Genomic DNA, 23,672 nt, shown 5'->3' with positions numbered 1-23,672 from the left:
CCACACATGCACACACACATGCACACACACATGCACACACACATGCACACACACAACCATGCCCATAGACATGTATGCACACACACACACAGACAGAGATTTGTATTGATCTTTATGCTAACGATGTAACGATGGTTTGAACGTTGACTTCTCTCATTAAAACCAGTTCAACTCAAGTTTGTGCGTCTGTGGACAGTCCATGACCCAGTCACACGACACACAACACATAACACACACACAACACACAACACACGACACGCGACACACAACACACGACACGTGACACGCGACATACAACACGCGACACGCGACATCAGAACAGGATAAAAACAGACACGTCGATACTGATGTACAGGAAAGTTCATCAGGCGCAGTCGGTCCTCTCCAAACAGCCAGACTCTATTTTAACGGCACATTTGTCAGGTTGCTCACAGATTATGGTTTTTGACTAATGTTTTGCATGATTATAATTAACCGTAATTATAATGATTATAATTATCACAGAAATCCATGATGTGTAGACAGTCACACCACAGGAGCCTGAAGAGCGCCTCTGAAAAGCTTTTTCTGGCTGCGATCAGCTGCAGTTTGGGTCCAAAAAAACTTTTAATCAACGGCAGAATCCACATGTTTGTCACTGACAACAATGTTTGTGTAGTTGATTAATCGTGGGAGTTATTGTTATACAAATTCCAGCCTGTAAAACGTGACAATTTTATGTATTCATTTAAATAACATGATAATAAACTGATTTTGGGACAAAACAAAACATCTGAAGATGTGAAATTGGTTTGATGGAAATTCAAACAGCCACTTTGTTCCAAACATCCTGTGTTGTGTTAAATATTGTGTAGTGACCTTGTGGAATGAAAAGATGCGACGTACCTGATAGAGATTCCGATACCAGGACTTTGTGTATCAGCCGATACCGAGTACAGATCTGATATCAGTGCTTTTAAGAAACAAACAAGGTGTAAGGTTTTTATTTTACAGCTGTTTGGTTGGAACTATGTACTAATGACTGTTGTTGTACGTGTCCAGGTTAAATCCTTTGAAAAACAAACACAAACAGAGAATGAACAACATAAGACTTCTATTATTAGTAAGTTTCGATGTCACACTTCAAAAAGAACACAAAGAATAAATCAATACGTGGAAATTACTTCCTTTGAGCTCAACACTGAGGTTCGTTGTAAACCGAGAAACTGTAAATTCAATGTTTTCTTATGTTTATAGATACAATTTATTAGTGAAGAAATTAATCCGTAGATTAATGTGAAATAAAATACTTGTAAGTCAAATCTCTAAACATGAATATCTAGAAGAATTTCGTCATGACTAATCCCTTTTCTCGGTGTGTTCAGCTCAGCTCTGGAGCTACACAACTACAAACATCTGTACAAACCAACACGTTGATAGATGATACAGATGATACAAACACGATTTTAAAGGTTAATAACTCAGTCATGTGACGGCGTAAAGGTCATAGGTGAGGAATCTGTTTTCTGTTTAGGGTCATCTCCGATTTTTATAACATCCATCACATTGAATTATTGAACAGATTTTAGACTAAACTCTATCTGCTAAAATGGAGGAGGGGGCTTATGACCCATATTGCAGCCAGCCACCAGGGGCGATATAGATCCTTTGGCTTCAGCGTCTGGAGCTGTCATGGCGTCCATCTTAATGTAGAGTGGGTTCAGACCTCGCTGATAAAGAATGAACAGAGTCTCACAGTTTCTGTTCCTGTCAAAGCCGTCATCTTGGATTTGTGAAGACCTTCATCGCTCAGCTCCTCCTCCTCCTCCTCCTCCTCCTCCTCCTCCTCCTCCTCCTCCTCCTCTTCCTGAGTGATCGTGCCTTTTAAAAGCTCAGAGAACGAATAGATTTATTAAGTTGCCTCAGTTGACTGCCATGTTAGATACGTTACCCTATGACACCCGTCGCAGAGCAGTGGGACGCCGCATCGATCTGAAACATCTCATCTCAACACTCGATTAGAGAGAGAGAGAGAGAGAGAGAGAGAGAGAGAGAGAGAGAGAGAGAGAGAGAGAGAGAGAGGTGATCTGTTGACCAATCAGCTTCTCTCTGCTCAGTATTAAAATTCTAGCTCTCACCTTCGTTAACCATCCGTCTCTTTAAGGCTCCTACGCCTCATCAAACTGCTCGTTAGTTTCAGGAATATTCATCATCGACAGTAAAGAGAAGATCCTTCGTGTTTTTTAATCATCACAGTTTCAACACGAAGACTGAGTCACGATAAGTAACAAGCCCCGCCCCTTTCCAGTTACCAGTGAATCTGTTTACACCTGTATGAGCTCATCAGTTGGTCAGGAAGGAGCAGGAAGTCCAATCACAGACTCCTTATCGCCCCCCCTTCCCTTATCTCCCCCTACCTCACCTCCTTATCTCCCCCCTATCCTCACCTTCCTCCCCCCTCGCTTATCTCCTACATCCTCGGCTCCTCCCCCCTCGCTCCCTAAATAGACGAGCAGAAACGAAATCTGATCGTATCCACGTCCTCCGTCACTCGTGTGTTTTTATAGCAACGGTGATGAATCAGCCTCTTTAATGGCTTCCTGTGTAAAACTATATCTGCACACACACACAAACACACACACACACACACACACACACACACACACACAAACACACACACACACACACACACACACACACACACACACAAACATCCACCTGACTCAACAGTTTTTTTCTTCAGTTACAGATTTGAATCTGGATGAGGTGTGTGTTACGCTCTCACTGTGTTTGTGTGTGTGTGTGTTTGTGTGTGTGTGTGTGTGTCCCTCACTCACCTGCCTGGTATCTTAACACAAATAATAGCAAAACATTACAGCGGGAAATTATGTCATTTCCATTTTTCTGCAGGAGAAGAAGCAAATCGTTGCCGAATGAATTCATGCAGGATTGTGTTTGTGTTTATGTGAGTGTGTGTGAGAGTTTGTGCTTGTGAGGATGTGTGTTTGTTGTGTTGTGATGTAGTGTGTTTTCGATGCATCACTGTTGACTTGGTTGTCAATCAGGATTACTGTGACAACAAGTGTTACCTTGACAGCGGCGACCGTAGACAACCTGCAGGATGTTGTGTGTGTGTGTGTGTGTGTGTGTGTGTGTGTGTGTGTGTGTGTATGTGTGTGTGGGTGTGTATGTGAGTGTGTGTTACAGACTCATCCTCCTCTAATAGATTCTCTCTTTATCTCGTCCCTCTCAGGCTCTCTCCATTATTCTCTCTCTCTGTCTACGTCTGCCTCGTTCGCCTTGTTTATTATTCATATTTCGACACCATTCTTCACCTCCCCCTCCTCCCTCCATCATTCTGTTTTCTCTTTCTCCACCTCTTCCACTCCTCCATTCATCTCCTCTCACTCCTTCTTTCATCTGTGTCCCCTCTTTCCTCTGTCTCCTCTCTTCTTTCGTTACATTGTCTCTTTTTCTGTCCTCTCCTCCTCCCCCCTCCCCCCTCCCCCTGTCTCTCACTCTCTCTCTCTCTCTCTCTCTCTCTCTCTCTCTCTCTCTCTCTCTCTCTCTCTCTCTCTCTCTCTCTCTCTCTCTCTCTGTCTGTCCTCTGAATGATTCTCATCATAACAAATAATGAAGTGATATAAAACCAGGATGAAAACTGAGAGCTGTTGTAGCTGGTTGACTCGCAGTGCATTCTGGGAAACGAAGCTCGTTCTCCTCCCTTCTTTTTCATCCTCCTGTTTTGTCTTCTCTTTTATCACCTTCTTTATTTTCTTTCTTCATCTATTCAAATAAGAGCATTTTCCCTCCACCCTGTTCTTTCCTTATTTCGTCCTCTTCCATCCCTTCTTTTCTTTCTTCTCTTCCTCTTCTCTCCTCATCCTCGTCTCCACCTTGTCCATCCTCCTCCTCCTCTTCATCGTGCATCCCTCTCTTATCCTCCTCTTCCTCCACCTGTAAGTCTGAAGGGCTGAAACAAACAAGGTGTGAAAGCTTCCTGAGTCAGTCACAGTGTGTTATGATGATGTTACCTCAGACTCATCCACCCTTCATCCTCTCGTCTTCAGCCTCTTCCTCTCCTCCTTCTCCTCCTCCTCCTCCTCCTCTTTCCTTTCCTTTCCTTCATCTCCACAAACAGTAAAAGGTGTGAGTGCGATAACAAAGTTTCCTCAGAACGTCTCCCTGCGTCTGTCAGGTGACTCAACAAAGCTCCGATACCAGAACCTGAAACTCGGCTTAAAGAAGTCGTCAGGAAACAGAAAGTTTCCCGGTGTTTATTTTGGATTATCTTTTCTCTGTCGACGACGTTTTTTCATTCGGAACAACAAGAAATGTTTTTATGTAAAAATCCGTCTTCTCCGAGATTATCCTCTAACTCCCAGAACTCCAATTCAACCTGTCATGTCTCCCATGATGCACCTGGCAGCTTCAAATTGTTGGGTCAAGTTTAACTAACTTCCTCTAGTGACTTCCTTTGGATCATGGACTGAACTTTGCTGATGTGATGGTTTCATACGTTTTTTCAGCTGCTGCAGGATTTTACTCTGAAAGACGAACAGGTTCCTTTTCTACATCTCTTCTTGAATTCAACCCTAGATGTAACAAATCAGTGAGTCTCCTCCATGTTATTGGACAGAACAAGGACCAAGCCGAAAAGACATATGGACCTTTAATGGAAACCAAATATGGTTAAATGTATTTAGATTGATTTGATTATTTGATCAATGAGGCTAGTACAAATGAGTTATGTCTTTTATAACCCATATTTCTGACAATTTGGTCTAAATGTCAGTTTTGGCGATTCTCAAAGATGTTTTCAGAACATCGTGTAAAGTCGGGTCCAATCTGAAGCCGACCAATGAGATCAAAGCTCCTTTTGTTACGTGTCATCACTCCTCTTTTGTGATGGCGGTAATTTACTGACTCAGGGACCTGGAAGGAAGGAGAGGTTAGAGAGAGAGAGAGAGAGAGAGAGAGAGAGAGAGAGAGAGAGAGAGAGAGAGAGAGAGAGAGAGAGAGAGAGAGGAACCAGGGAGGAGCAGCAGGAGGAGCAGCAGGAGGAGGAGGAAGAAGAGAAGGAGGGAGAGATAATTGTAGAATATGAAAGAAGGAAAAAAGAAAAGAGACATAAATGGGAATTCGAGGATTTGTGGGAAAGGACAGAATAAAACCCAAGACTCGTGGTAATGGGGGAGGGGGGCGGGGGGGACCCTGCCTCGACCAAATTAGACTGAAAATAATTTGTACACGGCCAGTTGTTGGTTCATAGAAGCTGATTGGACCCATGAGGACGTTTAATCCATTGTGAGACTGTAACTGTTACGAGAGGAAATGGCTTCGTACGAATAAGAAGTGAATCCAGACTCAGCCTTGGCTCGGCCCTCGCCGGGTGTGGCGCCGTCAGCTGTGATGGAAGATTCTACTTTTCAGACTCTTTTCATTTACCCATCATCCTCCTGCAGCCGCCTCTCGTGACCGCGGGTGACAGCTGTTTCATTACGACACACTCTCTGCCAATACAGGCTCCGGCAGCTTCACCGTGTTATTACAGGGACCTGAACCGGGACGACTTTTAAAATGAGACCTTCTCTGACAGAAGATCCATATTGTTCTGGCCGATGTTCAGGTGTGTGAAGACTGGATGTTCTGCACCGGAGCCGAAATAGATCATAACTCACAACGACGTCCCGGTTAAAGAAAGAGAGTCACATTTTATAGTGTTGTCAGAAAATCTGTTTACTCCCACAATGCACCTGTGTACATTTCACTATGTGGCCCCTTCTCTGCGTTGTCGTCTCTCTTTGTGTGATTATTGACATGTCATCTTCTGTCTGTCCCTCAGCTACTTGGCTGTGACTCAGTTCAGTCCGATCCACGCCCGGAAGGCCTTCCCCTGCTTCGACGAGCCTGTCTACAAGGCCACGTTCTCCCTCACGCTCCATCACGACCCGCAGTACACCTCGCTCTCCAACATGCCCGTGGAGAGCAGCTCGCTGGCGGACGATGACGGCTGGGTGACCAACCGCTTCGCCCGGACGCCGCGCATGTCCACGTACTACCTGGCCTGGGCCGTATGCAACTTCACCTACAAGGAGACGCAGACCGACAGCGGCGTGACGGTCAGTCCCTCACACGCCAAACACACGGAGGGGGGGGACAAGTGGGCTGCTGGGAGTCTGGGCTTTATTTGATGCAGCTTAAATATACAAAGTTATCCTTTCACTGATGGTTTATGTTTGCTGTTATATGTCAATATGAGATTTTACATTATATATAGTTTTATATAGCTTTTTGTAACAGAACTCCCGAGTGTTACTGTCTCTTCGTGTTTTGCCGCCGATGACGAGACGATAGTAAAAACAAGACAACACAGACAAGAACAAAGAATAAAATGACTTTCACACATCAATTTAAAACTCAGGCAGATAAAAATAACTGAACTGAACGAGCAACGTCTTTACAAAGTCACTTCACTGACTTTTATCTCCCAACTTAAATTATATCCGTTTGCTCAGATAAGAAATTATGGTTGTGCTATTATTTATTTTTGAAATCACGTCTCCCGGGAGTTTAATTTAATGATATAATTACGTATCAAACACCAAATACTGTCGATACTGTGTCAGCTTCTTCTTTTCTCCTCTGTTGTATCGAGGCTCAGAGGAGTGACTCAGACGAGTGACACCTCCAAACCCAACGGTGCATTTCAGCCCCATCACCTCTAAACTGTACTTTTTAAAATTATTAAATCTGTGTCTCTAGGGTTGAGACGCTAAATATGAGCAGCAGTTCTTATCTTTAGATAATAATCAGCCTAATGAAGTTTTGATTGGGGAATAACGGCTTCATAGCCCAAGATACCCAGAGAAAAGAGGTCAGCGGTGAGAAGAGCCTTCAAGGGAAACTTTAAACATTTTCCACACCACTGAGTTCCCCCCCCGAGGAACTGGTTAAAGAGAGGTGTTGAGTTCTCCTCCCCCGATAAATGTCTAATAAACCAGCGGCAACAACTTTAAGAAGCAGCTAAATCTCAGGAAATGGTCCAAACATCCAGTTTCTGCCACTTTAACCAGAAATAGTGAGAATTCAAACCTAAAAGTTAAACTGCTCATGATACCAGATCCACTGTTTGGTTCAATCTGGGCCCAGCGGTTTCTCACGTGATGAAGAGTTGATACATGTTGGTGTTTGTTTACTTTTATGCTCGAGGAAAACTTCAAGAATGTTATTTAATCTTTATTTAAATCTACCAGGGAACTTTGACCTTCTTCAGTAAATAGAACCCGTCAAATGACTTCCGCACTGTGTTTAATGGTCTGTGTTTAATGGTCTGTTAATGGTCTGTGTGACCCCCCCCCCCCCCCCACAGAGCAGGGATCTACCAGGTAGAGCGGGTTTAAGAGAGGTGTTGCAGACCTGTTGCATCACGGGAAGTGCTGGATCCTGTCTATAAACCAGAGTAACTTGGCCTCTGTTATCTCTGCTCATCCGTCTTTCACAAGTCCTCAGCTCTGAGGAACAAGCTCGGTAATAAATCACTGGAGAATCCTCGTTACGAAGCTTAATAAGATCACCATCTGCTGTCGGCCGATAATGAGGCGGTAAAGTCATGTAGGTCTCCACAACGCACTTTGTCATCTTGATAAAACGACAAGTTTGAGTTTTTATCGCAGGAAAACAATGCTCAGTATCTTCTGGTGCATCTTAATCAAATGCTTGTATCGGTTTCTCATCTCTGACACGTTCAGAATCTCCAGAGTCGAACTCCTCAGATGAGATTGTTATCTGAGGATGAAACAACGGAGTCAGACGGCAGCAAGTGTTATCGCAGCACAACACGCTAATTAAGACGTGAACTTGAGATAACAGCGGCGTCTTGAGATATGAGGTAATTGACTTTCCTTTGCGTAGAGGTCGACTTGATTTAATAACTACTCCCAGATCAGTCGTGTGAACACTGAGGTCTTCAGGAGGGTCTGGATTGGAGGACGACTGAGGCCTAGTGCAGAAATGAAGGAAGTTTGATCTGAGGCACAGAAATAATTAATAGAGCATTTAAATAAAGAGGATTCCTCCCATTGCACAGAGATACGCCGCCATCTTGCACCTTTAACGCCGTTAAGAACCTTGAGTCTGCGATGTAGTGATGTAGTATGAAGGTCCCGCCCCCAAAACGTCAGAAACCATCTTTAAGAAACATTTATGTATCGTCTCCTTGAATATTATTTAGTTTGGTCTATGTCCTATCCACTAACATGGAAGATTCTTGGTTTATGACCTGCACTGCAACCGGTCGACGGGCGGAGATCAAGACACTTTGGCGTTATCCAGTTTTGGTCCATCATGGCCGACACGTTGATGTTTCCTAGCAACCAGTAGAAGACGGGTTTTAAAATCCTGCTTTTATGTCCAGGCGTCCTCATTTTTTACTGGTTTTGGTTTCTTTATTGTGATTTTTTCGATCCTGTAACCACAACAAGATTTAAAACAGATATATGCACACGCACGCATCAGCGTTCTCACACAAGGACGAACACATGCACGACCTTGTTCCTCCTCCTCCCTCTTCCTCCTCCACTCCGCCGATCATCTCTCTATCGGCGTAATTACAGCTCATCCATCTCGTCTGCCAGAAACTCAAGGACAGCACTGCAGCGTACACACACACACACACACACACACACACACACACACACACACACACACACACACACACACACACACACACACACACACACACACACACAGAGTTTGTGTCTCCTCGTTACTAAAAGATAATTTTAGTGAAATGCTGCTTTAATGACAAAATATATCTGGGTCATTCATAACTATCACCAGCCTCTAACAGTGTGTTTGTGTGTGTGTGTGTGTGCGTTTGTGTGTGTGTGTGTGTGTACGTTGTGTGGCCGGTGTGCGTGTGTGCGTGTGTGTGCAGAGCAGTAATAAGGTGGAACCATTCATGCTTGTGAATCTTCTTTGTCTTCGTAATGAACAAATTAATCTTTATTTTTTTCGTCCTTCTCACTTTAACTCACCAGAGACCGAATCCCAGCTTCTCTGGTCTCACTTTCATCGCTCGCTGAATAAAGAAAGTGAAGGTTAAAACATTGTCTCTGGTCTCAGACTCTTCAGGTGTGGCAGCAAACATACAATTATAAATTAAGGGATTTTCCAGGATTTCAGATCAGCTCCAGTTTCCCTCAAAATGAAGACAACATTTCCAAGAAATCAGATATTGGTGAATCACTTATAATCGTATGATATTACTTAGGCACATTAAGCTGCTTCCAAATCTTCATATTCTATTTCATCTTGGAGGTCAAGTCCTACAGTGGTTAGTGTGCTCTGTATTTTATCCTTTTAATATTCAATAAGACTCATTTAACCAAGAAAATTGCATATTTCCTGTCCAGTTTAGATCCTTATTAATTTGCTAGATTGTGTTTACTCGTTTTTGTAGCCGTAATTTTTGATGAATTCACAAGAACTGAATCATGACAATGACAAGACTTTATTGTGATTATTCTGAAAAACATTTTAGTTTCCGTCCCCAGCTTGTGAACAAGTTGTCCAAGGTGAAGGTCACTGTGATCTCTGTCCGTGGTCTTGTGAACGCAGCAGCTCAGCAGCAGTTTGAGCCAATTTCTTTAAATCTAGTTTAAATATACATTTGGTCTCAAAGATGAATTGATTTGATTTTGAAGGTCGAAGGTTGGTCGCATAAACTTTCGGTCTTTCCTTGAGAACACCCTATCTACAAAATGCCTCTTTATTAAGTCACCACAAATGTCACTTAGACTCATTGATTAACTGATAAGATCTGGGTGGTCAAAAGTTAAAGGTCACGGTGACCTCATATGAATCTGGAATTAACACTGAAAAGACTATAGCTGCATTGGTTTGTGGAAGCAAACAATACAACGGATATCCAGGGATGTAAAAAATAAAAGAAGTAGTCGCTGTCAAAACACATCAGCTCATAATTTAGATTCACAGGAAACAATCAGAACAATCTGCTCTGAGAACGCGTTCTGCATCGTCCTTATTGGCGTCGGGCTGAAGAACGAACACAGAGACAGATGAGCTGCTCGGGTTTGGTTTCTCTGCAGGGAACCGTGAAGAAGACATGAACGTCTCTAAACAGGAGGACGTGTCCCTGCTGTTCCGTGTCTGATCAGTCACCAGGACTGAAAACACCGTGGAAGGACAGATTCCAGATGAAGTGTGAGATCGTTTTGCTTGAATAACAATTTTTTTAAGAAGCGCGATGTTCTTCTATTTGTAGAGAGAGAGGGAGATTAAAGCGAGCGCTGCATGAAAGAGATCCATGAAGCAGCATATGCATATTTTCATATTTACAAACAGTCGCTGGATTCGCTCTGCGTCTCCGTTACAGCAGCGCTCTCATATTAAAATCCTTGTTTCAGCCTGAAGGCGGAGGAGCCGCTGCTGTCTGTTTGCAGAGAAGCGTCTTCTGACAGAAACATTAATCCTCCCGTCCCGTCCTCCTCTTCCTCCTCCTCCTACAAACCTTTGAAAGAAACTGCTTCATGTGACAGAGGGAGAGGAGAAACAAACACATCCCTCCATCCTCCTCACGAGCGTTCGAGCAGCTTCATCTGACGGAAACATTCATCCCCCCGTCCTCCTCCACCCGGAGAGAAGAGCAGGACTTTATTCTCTGTGCTCCACATCCAGAGATTAAGTTTAATCTGGAAATGACAATGTAGGAGCCCATCATAATAACGTCTGCTGCCTCGGCAATGTGTTGCTGATGTGTTCATACTTGGTTGCTATGGAGATGAAGGGCGTGTCCCAGGTCGGTGGAAGGCGCATGTTGAAAACGATGAATTCAATCAATCTGCAACAGATTACACACACATAGAAATCGGTCATGTGACGTTCAGCCAATTGTCGGGTTGTGAAATGTCCCTCATGAAGTTTTGGGCTCTGAGCTTCACCGTCGGAGGGAAGAGATATCTGGAGATATCATTCAGGTTTGGGTGGAGCTGCTCTGAGGGTGTGTTCAGGGCAGAGCAGCTCCCGGAGGTGAAGCCGCCTGTCGCTCACCACAGCCGAGGAGCTGAAGGTCTTCAGGACTTTATATTGTTGCTGGGTATGAAGAATTCTCTCCTCTCCACGTTTCTGTGGTTGATCTTCAGCAGGACGTAACTGTTGTTCTGTGGTGGTCCACCTGGTTCTGGTTCAGCCTGTTCCTTACTGTTGATGATCAGGCCTGATGATGGACGAGGATCTGACAGTGGCTTTGCAGTCGTGGACGTGGGGGGGCTCGATGGTGATGAATTCTGAGCTGTAATCGAACATCAGTGTTCAGATCATAAAGGTCTGAGGATTTCCGTGGGTCTGCGGTAATTCCCGTTTCCATTGTCGGCTGTAATTCCTCCGTCCTTTCTATCAAACCGTTCTTTCTTTTTCTCAGTCTCTTTGTCTCTGTGATGAATCGTCTTTTTAATGCGACTCTGTGAGAATCTCTGTTCCCGTAATGAGCCGCTCTCCCTTCAGGGAGGATTCAAGTCTCTCAGGAAACAAACAAACAAACAAAAGCGTGTGATGACCCAGCTGAACTCCTGGTTCAATACCCCCCCCCCCCCCCGCAGCTCGTTAGTCCTTCACTTTCAGTCACAAAGTTAAAGTGTCTTTGTTTCTCAAGCAGTTTTCAGCCTCAGAGGATCGATCACACTGAGAACAGCTGCTTCAAAGTGTTTAAGCAAGCCACTAGAGATTATACATATTCATATTCTACATCACTGAAGCTCTTTTTAATGTTATATAATGAGAAATCACATCACATATATAAATATATAATGTTCTTAATGATCATGAATATCTGATTATTATTATATAAGGAAATTGAAGGTCTTCTATAATCACAATAAACATTGTGTAGTGACCAACTGGAAATTACTGAACCATAAACTTTTAAGTTAAAGATGACGATGAAGTGAGACAGTTTATAACAATATAAAAAATAAACCATCTTGGTTTATTATAAGAACTATGAACATGTTAATGGTTAAAAGTGAATAAAAGACATGAACATATTTACGTTCTGTCATAAAGAAAAGAAAAAGCACCTCACAGGAAAGTGTTTCTTCCTGGAGCCAGTGAAAAAAGTTGTGTCTTTAGTGTCGGTGTTAAAGAGTCAACCATTAAACTCCTGTAACGACATAAAATGTCACATTAACATCCCATAATGATAATATGATAATGACCGTGGGTCAGATGATAAAGGTCACTTCAACGCTGGAGTTTTATGCGACAGCCATTACTTTCACTGAAGTTTAACAACATGGACGGACAAGGGGACATGCTCCCGAGGCTCATGGGAGATGTAGTTTAATGCAAAGAAAACGATGTGGTTTCATTACTGTTGTAAAAGATTATGGGATGTCACTGACTGGTGCAGCAGCAGAGTCATGTTGGATTTAGAACAGAGACGGTGTTGAGAAGGACTGATGAAAGTCGACCTGCGTCAAAGAACTAACTCATTAAATATGAAGCACAAGTTTTTAGATGTTTTCTTTTGTTGCTTTGTAAACAAACATATGACAACAAGTGTTTTATTGTAGCGGACAATCAGGAGTCGGTCTGATTTGATGATAAAGTTTATGTTCCCTCTGGTGACCGAACATCACCTTTGACTCGTCCTGAGTCTGAGCAGCAACATGACTAACGTAACAAGAAGAAGAAGCACATTTCTGCCAAGAAGAGTCAATTTCCTCTCTTTTTTCTCTTCAAATATTGGATAGTTTCACCTCCTCAGGCTCTGAAATATTACTCACAATAAACAACGTGATAAAACATGAGAACGATGTCGTCAGAACGCCTCCGGCTACTGTCCCACTTCGTAGCATCGACAGGCAGCGAGGCTTTAGAGGAAAGACGCCGAGACGACTCCCAAGACCGACGAATCACCGCTGGATTCTAAAGAAAGGAAAACTAGTGTTTACACATCAGAGAGGGAAACTGCACGCAGAGCTGGAAACGTGAAGCAGATCGAAACGTAAATGACACAAAGTTAAATATGTCAGAGATTCATCAAAGCTTCCCTTTTAGAAAAGAGATTAAAGATCTAAATATGTTGACGGTCGATCATAAGACTAATTTATGTTTGGTTGAACTTTTGGAGAAGTTGAACCCTACCTTTGACTTTTTAACAACAACCAATAATTCCATATTCTTGAATCAATAACATAACTAAGGATTCTGTACGTAGTTCATTGTTAACACGTGATCAAGGACTTTGCAAATATAATATCAGTTTACTGTGAAAAGATCTGTATCTCTGACCCGGCTCCATGTCCATGTACGTTAGTGTGGTATATGTGTTACTATGGCAACCGGACGCTGTGTCACCAGACACCGCCCCGGCCCCCCCGGTCGCCCTGGTCGCCTCCCTCTTGGTGCTCGGGTCCTTCTGCAGTCAACAATCATCTCTTTTGTCTTGTTGACATTGACAGAGAGACTGTTATCCTTGCTCCGGCTCCCGGCGCCCGTCTCACTTCATTGCGGGGCTGGCGTCAGAAGAAGTGATGATACTATTGGACAGATGTGTGGCGCCGCAGTCACGGGTCACTGGCGTTTGTTGTCGGGGGAGCGGCGACTGTCTGAGGCCTCTCAGAGCCGAGGACCCTCGTACAGTACGTCACGAGTGTGTGTCGCTGAGAGCTGCTGCGCTCTCCGGGCACTCTTATCAGTTGCTAAACCATCCATCAAATTACCGTGGCAACCAAGCGTCCGTCGCCCCATCCATCATCCAAGGGCGACAGACGGAGCGACAGAACGCGGCAAGAGATGTCACGGCCGAGCAGAGAGATAACAAGGAGGGAGTGGAGGGAGGAGGAGAGAACGTTTTGTGGGTTTTTCTGCCTTGTTGTGTGTTCGTGTCCTGATTTTACAAACTTTAAATAACGTTTGAGGAGAAAATGTCAAAATGTCTTTTACTCCTTCTTTTCTCGGGTTGATTGACTGATTATGAGGAAAATCAAAGAGTCTGAAGCCGCCGCTCGTCATCAGTGTTTCTTTCAGGTTGAGTTATGTGAATCGATCAAATAACTTGAGAGATTAAATAAAGTTAAACGTATGCGTAATTAAACACACATTTGATTAAATCCAATCCCTTGATTGAATGTGACCCTTTGCCCTTTACCTATGGGATAAAGTTTTAATCTGTAATTGAAATACACAAGAGTCAGTTTTAGGCATATTTCTTACTTTATCTTATTTTATTCAATTTGCACAAACTAAATTGGACAGGGATCAAACCCACGGACGATTTGTGAAACATGTTTAATATAAATCATAAAGAAAATAAAATGATATCATCCAAAGCGTTTACAAGTCCTGAGACGTGAAAATAATATCTGATTAAAGAGCAGGAGCTTGTTTTTGTCGTGTCGGTATCTTGCAGCAGCTCAAAGGTTCAGGGAGCCGTTACTGTTCGAGAGCCTGTGAGTGATCGATGTCTCCACAGCTGCTGGAAGTGATGACGCTGTCGGGCTCTCGATTTCAGAGACAGTCCTGGTAATTGTCGTGCTTGTCTGCAACACAACTCAACACAACACAACACAGCTCGTAGAGTGAGAAGGTCCAGGGCATTTGTTTCCTTTAATTGCACAGATTGGACAGGTCTTTATCTGACAGGCTCTTATTAGAGGCCGTCCTCTGCTGCTCGTCGGCTCCCGTGTGTTTGATGGTGTTTCTGTGCGACGTCTTGTTTCTGATCTGCTCCACATCGCTGTGATACCTCGCTGCCGCTACCGCTGCCGCGCTGCCGTTAATCTGCTTCACATTAAAAGCTTTGCTGCAGTTCAGGGGGAATAATCCCTTCACCTCCTTCAAAAGGATTTTACTGTGAAATATGTGAAGAAAGTGTTTTTCTTCTTTTATTAACAGCAGTTAAATTCATGATGGAAAAGTAGAATCCACTGGATTAGACGATGAATAGAAATCTGTCAGAAATAGAAGCTGCACAGTGCTGAGTATTAACATGAGTGTTGTTGTACAGATTGGAAATGATGAAGAGGAATTAAACACGTGAGTTACACAGATAATTCAATTTCAAGCCTGCTGGCAGTGGAACTCTTCCAGACATGACGCACTAATGTCCGAACATTATTCTGGAACTTTTCCTGACAGAGCCCCAGTGAAATATCTGGAAAATGTCTGAGTGAGACCATGTGAGAATTCAGAGGACTTATTGTTCAGGGTGGATGTGAAACCTGAAGAATACAAACATATGAGGATGAAAAAGAGAGAGAGATATGAATCATACACATGTACTGAGTCGTGTTTAAACTCAGGAATTTCCTCGGTTGTAGTCCGGTTACAGCAGAACCTCTCAGTCCCATGACGGACTCTGAATGTGTGTGTGCTGATACTTTGAAGTGAGAACACACAGACACACACACTGAAGAGTGAAATGCTCCGTGGTTTCTCCTCACCTGGGAGAACATGACTGGAGGCGAGTGAGGAATTCTCAGGAGATGACACTCAATTCAGCAGCTCGCTGCCAGTCCACTCAGAGACGCCACAATTTCAATAAAGCCTCTGATACTCACTCTGCCGGCTGTCGCGCTTTCAGATGAGTTCTGGTGCAGGGAGGAGAAAGAGGGAGAAAGAGGGAATAAGAGGAGAGGGGCTTTAAAAAGTTTGAATTTATATTGAAAAATCAGTCGTGCTGTGGGAACTGAGGAGTGAGGAAGAGGAGGGAGTGAAAACCAAGAGGAGGAGCTGGATGTAGCTTGTTTGTCGTTTTTGTGGTGATGTTTATTCATTATTTATAATGTTGGTATTAATAGATATTGGTGGAAACAGTGTTTGAGTTGCTGTGTGTGGTTCAGGTCTTTCCCCTCCAGGAATTTAATGGATTCTAATCTGGTCTGTGTCACATCCCTCCAAGGATTCTGCAAATCGTCTCAGCGTAAACCTGGTGACAAACAAACAAATAAACAAACAGACAAATGGGTGAAAACACAACTTCAGACCATTAAACCTTCTGTAGGAAACAGATCTATAATCCATGGAATAATCCAAACAGAGATAATCCACAGGAATATAATCCAGGAAACTGTCGACGAGGCAGCTTCATCCTTCAGACGGCATGCTTCATATTAGATCAGCAGGAGCAGCTTTTTACAGATGATGAGAACGAAGTTAACAAATGTCTTCATGCAGATTATTACAACAACATTCCAACAGCTGACAAGTCGTTTCACTTAAAAACAAGGATTTCAACCACATGGTGGCGCTAGAGGAAACATCCAGGGATCACCATCGCTGTTGGGATTCATCCTCTGGGGCCGGTTTTTCAAAAGTAATCTGATCGGATTACGGCTGTCGGATTGGATCAAATCTTGAAAATGGGTATTTCAAAAGAAAAAAAGGATTCAGAAATTGGATTGGATCACGTAATCTAATCTTGTTGTTGATCCGGATCAAACCTTGAGTTTGGGTTTTTCAAAACTTTTTGGTAGGATTGGGATCATTGTGATCCCAAAAATCAGGATTAAACTGATCCCAGCAGGAGGGTGGATTCATGGAGGATCTCAGTAATAAAACTAGGTAACTAAAATTGGTTAGTTAAATAATACAACATTTATATCATGCATTTTACAGTATTTATATTTATTCATCAATTTCACTTGAATTGTTCAACAGGAAGTACATAAAGTAGGTAGGCTATGTAGGGCAACAAAAGACCACGCTGAAGCCAAGAACAGCCAAACAGGCAACAACCCATATAAGAGGGGTGAATACACAGACATAGTCCTTGATATTATTGGAGGTGAAAAGTCGGAAGCTCTGCCTGGGATCCAAGATGTTGCAGAGGATGGTGAGCCTGTGATGAGCCATTTATTCTTAATCTCAGCCCTGTAATCGAGGGAGAAGGTCAATCACAGGTGGAGCCAGAAGGCCTAGTTCCCACAGGACCCCCAGAGAGAGGCTCAAAGCACCCAAAGAAAGATGACGCCTATAAGGTACTTCTGCAAAAAGAGACTGAAAGGGCAGAAGTACAGATCCATCTAGCAGAGGAACAGCTTATTCTTGCCCGACTGCAGCAAACCAAGCAGCAGATGATGATGATGATGAAGAAGAAGGAGAACTCATAAGAAGAACTACTCATAACAAGAACTAAGAAGTAATTTATTTTGTTAAGTATTGGACATTTAAACCTTTTTTTATCCAGTTCAATTCAATAAATCTTTGTTTGAAACCTGCTCGAAACATCCATAATGTATTTGTGAGTAAAGTATGTATTTATTTATTTATTTGTTGTAGGTCTCAGATGAGTAGACTGCCTGTTTCCAAGAAATGGACAATGGAGGGGGATGTTTATATTGTTTGTTTGCTGTTCCGTTCAGTCCTATTTTCTGTTCAAATAAAGCATATTGGAGTGACCCCACACTATTCTACCTGTTGTTCTTTACATAGCTACATTGTGATAGTCCCATTTAGACCACAGGTAATCCAGATTTGGTAATCCTGAAAAGTTTGAATCCGGATCAGAGTAATCCAATCCCACATTGCTTTGAAAAACCAGTATAAAAATAAAATGGGTTACGTGATCCTGGATAGCAGAAAAAGAGATTTCCAAATCTGGATCAGTTTGATCCAGATTAAAACTTTTGAAAAACCGGCCCCTGGGGACCAGGACTGTCTAGAGAAGATTAAGGTTCATAGGGGTCTGGATCCCAGGGCGTGAGGAGGGGTACCTTCTGGACAGAGGCCATTCAAAGCAACACGCCACAAACACAAGCCTGTAAAAGTTGTGTCTGTTGAAGAGACTTTTAAAAACAAATAACTGAGTCAGCCGACCTGATTTCCTCCGGCGGATCCTCCCGGAGCCTCGGGGCCTCGACTACAGACGCTCTTTGTCCCCTTTAGTTCTCAAACAGGTTTCTGGGACAGACAACAGGCCGGTGCCCAAGGACCTGGAGGTGCACAGGGAACCAGAAGGTCGGATACATTTAAGACGCCTTGAAATAGGACACCTTAAGAGTATTCAATGAAACTTTAAAATCATTTCTGAAACAAACGTCCCCTTGCTCTAAAAGCAACTGAGTTTTGTACGATTTATAGATTTTAGGTTCCGGCGGCTACAGACGTGAAAAGTTAGAATAAGATCAACTTTTAGATTATTTCTAAGGTGGCAAGATTTGATCACATATTATCTTCAGGAAAGGAGGTTTTTACCTTTGGTTGTTTGGTTTGTTTATTGGTGTGATCGCACAGAAACTACAGTACAGATTTTATTGAAACGTGCTGTAAGGATGTGATAAAGGTCGGAAAAGAACTACACAACAATTGTCATCACTTTCGACAACATTGGACTTTTTGTTTATGATTTGTTTGTTTGTTAGTTTGTCTGTCAGCAGGTTTACACCAAAGCTACGGAACAGATTTTCACATAAAATGATGGAATGATGAAACATGGAAAGATGTAATGACATTTTCGCTGTGGATCCAGATTTGACACTTAGTGAAATGTGTAATTGAGTTATTTGGTGCTTGATTGAGTTACAGTGATGTTTGGGAGCCTGATGAACGCGTCTCGACTTCCTGTGGAATCCGTCCCTTCAGCTGAGATGAGGAGTCGCTGCTCTCCTCTGTTGATTCTCTCCTCCTTCTCCTGCTCGTGAGGTTTAACAGCAGCTTTTATACGACGGCGACCAAAGCTGAAGCCAAAGAGGCTGATTCACTGCGTGTTGTGTCCGTCCAGACAGAAACCAATGTGTTTTTACAGCCACATGAAAACAGACTTTATTAGAAAGGAAGTAAAACTGAGAGACATCGCGGGGACATTACCGGGACACTGATGTTCACCTGAGTGTGTGTGTGTGTGTGTGTCCTCTGGCTTTATGTGGGCGTGGGCGGGCTTATTGTTTTTCTGAAGATCCAGATATTGATCCCACGTTACAGAGAATTCAATAAAAGTGAAGAGTTCATCCAGGATTTGAGTCCGGGACCTTTCACAACCCCGACTGTAGACTAGATGCGAATTTGCCCGCGGTTAATAAACTGGGGTCACAGATTACAGCAGGCGTTTAACGAGCGAGGACGAGCGTCGACTCGCTGTCTGCAGAGATCTTTGGTTGTGAGAGTTCGATCCGTCGGCCCAGAGACTCACTGCCGGGCTGAGTGGAGATCAGACGAGTTTCCTCCAGACGCTGCCTTCACCAGACAGAGTTTATGGATCCGCTTGTAAGGTCGGCCTCCTGGTTGCAGCCAACATTTTGTCTAATGTAAACTCTTAAGATTAGTTTGGACACCAGATAATTTCTGCTTCCTCTACATCGGCATTGGCTGTTAAAGCAATTCAACCCTGGTTACCACGGCGACCCAACGTTTGACCAGCAAGCCATCAATGAGCTGGTTTCTTTCTCTAGCTGTTGTTTTATTCAGACTCACAGAGGATTATCCTTTGATCTGTGACATCACCACCTCCTGTCACCATGGTTACGCCTGTCTGTCAACCGGCAGTGTGTGTGTGTGTAATTAGTGCTGTAGTTGAAAGTGATTAACGGATCCATCAATCACAGCAACACAGAGACGGCACCAGAGGCTCAGATACAACACAGTGTGTGCACATGATGATATCGACTGTCACTCACTCTTCATGATGTATAAAGACGATCACTGACTGTATGAAGTGTTTTGACTGTGATGAATATCTGAATTCACCTAAATCAGATCTTTTACCTTCTTTTGATTCACTCTCTTCTTTGAGTCGATTGTTTTTCCGCTCACAGACTCGACTCCATTTTTCTTTGTGTAGATTTGAACCAGAAAACTCGACCCGACTCTTTTGTTCCTCGGCAGAGCCGAACACGATCCGGGCCTGATTCACTTATTCTCTGTGGACTCGACCTGCGGAGCTCCGGCCTGATTCTCTTTGTCTCTGTGAACAAAGAAATAATAATTCCCTCCAATTCAATTCCTGTTTCTCTGCGAATCTGAATTCAGGCTGATTGTGTTACGTCCTGTGTGGAGTTTCTGTCTCATTGTGTTTGTCTCCTTGTAGATTTGAGTGTAAACTTTGTTTCCTTCTCATTACACATTTAAGAAAATGGTTTAATTCCACTTAGTTTTCTCGTGCGCTGAGTTTACACTAATTCCTTCCTTCTCTCGGCGTTTGTGCTCAGATCAATCTCTGTTAAAATCAGCATATGTCACTTCTCTCTCTCTCTGACTTCAGATCCGTCTGTACGCCCGGCCGGACGCCATTGCCAGCGGCGCGGGGGACTACGCGCTTCACATCACCAAGAGGCTTCTGGGATTTTACCAGGACTACTTCAAGGTCCAGTACTCGCTGCCAAAGTTAGGTAAGGCTGCTGACGTCATCCTCTACCTTCAACGCTGTTTAGTCGAGTTGTTTTTGTGGAGTGAAAGTTTTCCGGCTGCGTCCTCACTTGTCCTGCTCAGTCAAAGGAAGAGAGAAAGCTTTGAAAGGTTTGATTTCCTGTCCTCTTCGGTTAAACTGAAACCGCACCGCTACTTCTCTATCCTCCTGCTGATGCACATTAGGAAGAAAAAACAACTTCCCCTTCCTGTGCCGTTTCAGGGACGTGGGCCAACTCTTTGTCCTTCGCACAATTACGCTTGGGTTCATCAATCTGTTCTCATCTCAAGCAGAGAAAACACTGTGTCCTCTCCCCCCCCGCCTGTCAGGGGGATGTACAGTGTGATTAGCTCTGGGAATTGAACCTCGGACTCTCACGGCCGCTTGTGTTCAGACATTAAACGCCGGTGCTTCAGAGGGATTTTGTCCAGAGATGTGATCACACCTAGCAGAGTGAGGTATCAAAGAAAAGCACTGAAACCCCCACATGGCCTTATCCTGCTCATTTTTATATTCATTAAGAAAAACTCTGCTTTTCTCCATCGCACAATTGAAGTGGCTCCGTCTCCCACTGCGACCCTCAAATCCTCAGTGGAGCTAATGGACGGATAATTGAAATAGCTCTTAAAATTTTATTTTATGTTTCTGAGCCTTTTAATCGTGCTTGTGTCAAAACATTGAGGGAAGTTGGTGCAAACAGGGAGATGAGAAGAGTCGCTGCGAGTTGAGGTGATTTCAGTTTTTTTTTTCTGAGCTGTTTCTCCGACAACATATCTTTTAACGGAAAGGCAGCAAGAAGTGAAACTGAAGAACTGAAAAAAGTCGAAGTGTTGATTGAGGAAATGATAGTCCAGGTTTCTCTCTCTCTCTCTCTCTCTCTCTCTCTAGACAATATGTTGTTATATCTAAACTTGAAGCAGGAACTGAAGTTCAAGTGGTGAAGAAAATTGCATCAGCAGATTCTGGTGAAGTGTTGAAACGAGTTGTCTCAGCTGAAGTAAGCGCCGGAGGGAGATGAAGTGTTTTCCTCAAACTCAACCAGACCATTATGGTTCCATAAGTTTGACTCATTACTGTAACCATGACGACCCAGAGGTCTGGTTTGCCTGCCACCACTGGAGCGCTGCTACAAGAGCTGCTGCCATTGGTCGGACGAGAGGTATCCATGTTTAGAGCGGAGCGAAGTCGTCCAGAGCTGCTGCCTCAGCTGCTTCACAGATACATTGTGAGCCTGAGACTTGAATGTGTCTCCAGTGTCTCCAGTGTCTCCGGGCAGAGACAAGGACCGTCTGACTGGAGCAGAGGCCGCGACTCTTCCGGTCGTTGCTCCCTTGCTTCTCTTTTGCATTATTAAAGTCGTTCTGCGTGGGAGAGCTGTGGAAGAACTTGAGTGTGAAGTTACCCATCAGAGTCTTTTTTGGGTCAGTGAGTTCAGAAGCAAAACCAGAGTGATCGTCGGTCTCCTGAGTTCTTGAAACATTTGTGGTAAAGATCCTGCGGCCAAACGGCGCCGTCAGTCCTGATCCCGAAAGCTTCCTGACTTTGGGACAGTTGGTGGATTCGACTTTGTTCCCGTCAGACTTCACGGTTTTATTCTAAACTACATCAAAGGGACTCGCGAGTGTTTGTAGAGATTTGATCGTTTTTCTCTCCGGTCGACAGATCTTTCCTTTACAGTGTAAAAAGCAGCAGAAACAAACAGCTCCTTCTGTCCTGTTCAAATTAATGAATCCTGTCAGATCAATCGAATTTCATCTTCCTTTCCTGCTTCTTCTTCTTCTTTCTTCATAATTGTTTGTGTTTTACACTTCCGTCCTGCCACAGTCAATTAGCCGCGTCGCAGCGGTGCATTTCCTCCTCCCTCTCCGCGCACACTCACGCTAATATGATCACTGTGGCTCCATATTGTTCATGTCAGTTACCTCCTTCCTGTCCACACTCATCCATCACATTAGAAATCCTCTTTCAGTCAAAACCTCCTGTTTGTTAGCTGTCACATTTACTTCACCTTCATGACCTTTCCACCCGTGTTAGCTGCGTTAACGCGCCGCTGAGTTAGAAGTGCGCTCAGGTCCGGGGTTCAGACCCGGCTGCTCAGAGACGGCAGCTGGAAACCTCCGAGTTGAGTTTTAACAGTGAAGTTACAGAATCTCCCACAGAGCGCGGGGACAGTTTTAGGAGCCTCTAACCCGACACGACAGATGGTTTGTTCTACTGAACCAGCTGGGAGGTCCTCGCTGGAAAGTGTTCGGTAAAGGGCAGGTTTTAAAAAGTGCTTGGAAGGTAATTGGACAAACCATCTGTCTGTCGAGGCTGCTGCAGCCAGTCGGGAGAGAAGAGGAAACATCTCTTCTGTTCAGTGCTGCTCTGCTATTAGGAATGGAATACTGTGAGTGTGTGTGAGTGTGTGTGAGTGTGTGTGTGTGTGTGTGTGCGTGCGTGCGTGCGTGCGTGCGTGCGTGCGTGCGTGCGTGCGTGCGTTTGGCGTGCGTGTGTGTGTGTGTGAGTGTGTGAGTGCGTGTGAATGGCTATAATGTAAAGTGTGTTGTCTAGTTGTCTCAACGACGTTGTTGCTGGATAAAGTCGACACCATGTTGCTGTAACACAAACCGTATGATCTCACTGAACAGACCAACAGTGTGAAAGTCTCATTCCGTGGAGCTGAGAGGTTTTAATTCAACAGCAAAGGTGTAAAGAAAAACACAATAATCACACTGCAGCAAAACTCAAAACGATTCTCAACCACATTTCAATGCATGAACCCAGCAGGTAGAAATCGCTGCAGTTATAAATGACAGATTAGCCGCAGGTGTGAAACAGCCAGAACTCGTGAGAGTGTGGCAACAACTGCTGCAAAATACTTCACAGCAGAACAGCCAATTAGAGGCGTACGATTCCGACGGGTGCGTGTTTACAGCTCTCATGGTGGAGAATGATACGATTATTAGAGTTGTGCATTTCTATTCATCCTCATGTTAGTGCACGAGAACAGAGACGATGCAGATCCACACATTAAGATGCTGATGAGAAGCTCCCCAGGGAGACGAGCGGTGACGGCTGCATGTCAACGAGTCGGACGGCTGTGAAACCCACGACACATCCTGGTTCGACTGTTGGGGAGGATTCAAACTGCCGGTACTCAGCCGTGCCCTTCAGCCAACCTGCCACACCTGCTGGACGCGCACCAGACTCCTGATGGATGACGCACCAGAATCCACCCGAGCGCTCTGGACCGGCTCCAGGCGCCGGCGCCCGCCGCTCGGCCGCATGCCGCTCGCTGGAGCTGATTCTCAATCCAAATCAACCCATGACCACTTTCCTCAAACTG

General features: G+C 44.0%; 1 protein-coding gene and 1 long non-coding RNA gene across 2 annotated transcripts in view; both read left to right on the top strand.

The window, feature by feature from the left end:
• LOC133011659 (thyrotropin-releasing hormone-degrading ectoenzyme-like) overlaps window positions 1–23,672 on the top strand; it is a 120,523-nt gene that overhangs the window by 7,104 nt on the left and 89,747 nt on the right. Inside the window, exons 3-4 of the mRNA XM_061079475.1 lie at window positions 5,825–6,101; window positions 20,201–20,327. Of these exons, the coding sequence (XP_060935458.1) occupies window positions 5,825–6,101; window positions 20,201–20,327 (404 nt within the window). The remainder of the gene's footprint in view (window positions 1–5,824; window positions 6,102–20,200; window positions 20,328–23,672) is intronic.
• On the top strand, window positions 17,095–17,407 carry LOC133013880 (uncharacterized). Its single transcript, XR_009681435.1, has 2 exons — window positions 17,095–17,143; window positions 17,284–17,407. It is a non-coding gene; the product is annotated as an uncharacterized LOC133013880 (long non-coding RNA).

Source organism: Limanda limanda, chromosome 1, assembly GCF_963576545.1.
Source record: "Limanda limanda chromosome 1, fLimLim1.1, whole genome shotgun sequence".
Classification (NCBI taxonomy): Eukaryota; Metazoa; Chordata; class Actinopteri; order Pleuronectiformes; family Pleuronectidae; genus Limanda; species Limanda limanda.
The sequence above is the reverse complement of the archived record's forward strand: the minus strand, read 5'-3'. Positions and strand labels throughout refer to the sequence as shown.